Genomic DNA, 1,493 nt, shown 5'->3' on the forward strand with positions numbered 1-1,493 from the left:
AACTACTTACAATTTTTAAAATATCAAGATATGGAATTCAGAAAATTCTGGACTTTTCTTTTAAAGTATCAAATATTGCCTGCTGTTTTGCAGTTTGGCAAAGTCTTAATGGAGTGAGTTACATCAACAAAGAATGGCTGACAAGTAACAATCAAAGTAGGAAGAAGTGGCTCCACACAGCAAATGATATATTAGAAGTACATTTACATAAAACAAGAATATAAATAACATTCCACCTAAAACACAGTTACATGGTTAAATCACAACACAATCCAATCTGACCAGAGCTTGAAAATACTTATATTTATCACTCAATGATTTGACAGTGAGGTAAGTGCTGATCTAGGTCTTCTTGATGAATCAAAGAGACAATAAAAATCCCATAAGCCCAAAGGTTAAATTTTATGAACTTTGTTCACTGGTATGTGCGGGGTCTGCGCTGCTGCCATGGCCGACGTGGAAGACGGTGAGGAGTCCGGCACTCGGGCCTCTCATCCCCGGAGCGTAAGCTCCAAGTCGGGGGGCGACAAAATGTTCTCCCGCAAGAAGTGGAATGTGGTAGCCATGTGGAGCTGGGACATAGAATGCTATATGTGTACCATTTGCAGGGTACAGGTGATGGATGCCTGTCTTAGATGTCAAGCTAAAAACAAACAAGAGGATTGTGTTGTGTTCTGGGGAGCGTGTAATCACTCCTTCCACAATTGCTTCATGTCCCCGTGGGTAAAGCAGAATAATCTCTGCCCTCTCTGCCAGCAGGACTGGGTCGTTCAAAGAATCGGCAAATGAGAGTGGAGGAAGGCTTTTTTAGGGCAGTTGTTTGGAGCCCTGGTGGATCTTGTTATCAACAAGTGCCCTACAAAGGCTTGGACACTCCAGGGGATTTAATTCTTCAAATAAGAGGAGGTGGATCCATGGTCCTTTGGCGTTCAATCAAAGGCGTGGTTTAGCATTTTGTCAGATTTACTTTTGTAAATTCTCTACAATGAAAAAGATAATTTTTTAAAAGATGTGGTCTTTCCCACCTCTCTGTGGTGTAGGTCTCACACACTGCTTAGTAGTGCTATAAAAGAGGTACTAATCCAATGACCTTTATAATTTACCTATTGATATCCAAGGGGCTGTGGAAGCAGTTCCATTGAGAAGAGAACTTTTTGCATGTTTACGGTTGATCAGTTTGAAAAAAAGAGAGAGAGTGTTATAGTAACAAATGAAGTACAGTTTCTAACCCAATTCTTAACCTTACTTTGTTTCTGATATTTATTTTCTGAGGAGAGGGGAGATGTGACTCATAGAATCTTAATTTGATGAAATGAAAATTTTAAGTTTGGACACATACCAGTGAACAAAGTTCATAAAATTTAACCTTTGGGCTTATGGGATTTTTATTGTCTCTTTGATTCATCAAGAAGACCTAGATCAGCACTTACCTCACTGTCAAATCATTGAGTGATAAATATAAGTATTTTCAAGCTCTGGTCAGATTGGATTAT

The 1,493-nt window shown here is 39.2% G+C and overlaps 1 protein-coding gene across 1 annotated transcript; it reads left to right on the forward strand.

Annotated features, from left to right (window-relative positions):
* Positions 1 to 447: 447 nt before the first annotated feature.
* LOC119528639 (RING-box protein 2-like) lies at positions 448 to 789 on the forward strand. Its single transcript, XM_037828974.1, has one exon. It carries the CDS (start codon positions 448 to 450, stop codon positions 787 to 789), a length of 342 nt encoding a protein of 113 aa, XP_037684902.1.
* Positions 790 to 1,493: the final 704 nt, after the last annotated feature.

This window comes from Choloepus didactylus, chromosome 1 (genome assembly GCF_015220235.1).
Source record: "Choloepus didactylus isolate mChoDid1 chromosome 1, mChoDid1.pri, whole genome shotgun sequence".
Classification (NCBI taxonomy): Eukaryota; Metazoa; Chordata; class Mammalia; order Pilosa; family Megalonychidae; genus Choloepus; species Choloepus didactylus.

Coding starts and splice junctions, on each gene's coding strand:
- LOC119528639 (XM_037828974.1), top strand. CDS start 448: ATGGCCGACGTGGAAGACGGTGAGGAGTCCGGCACTCGGGCCTCTCAT.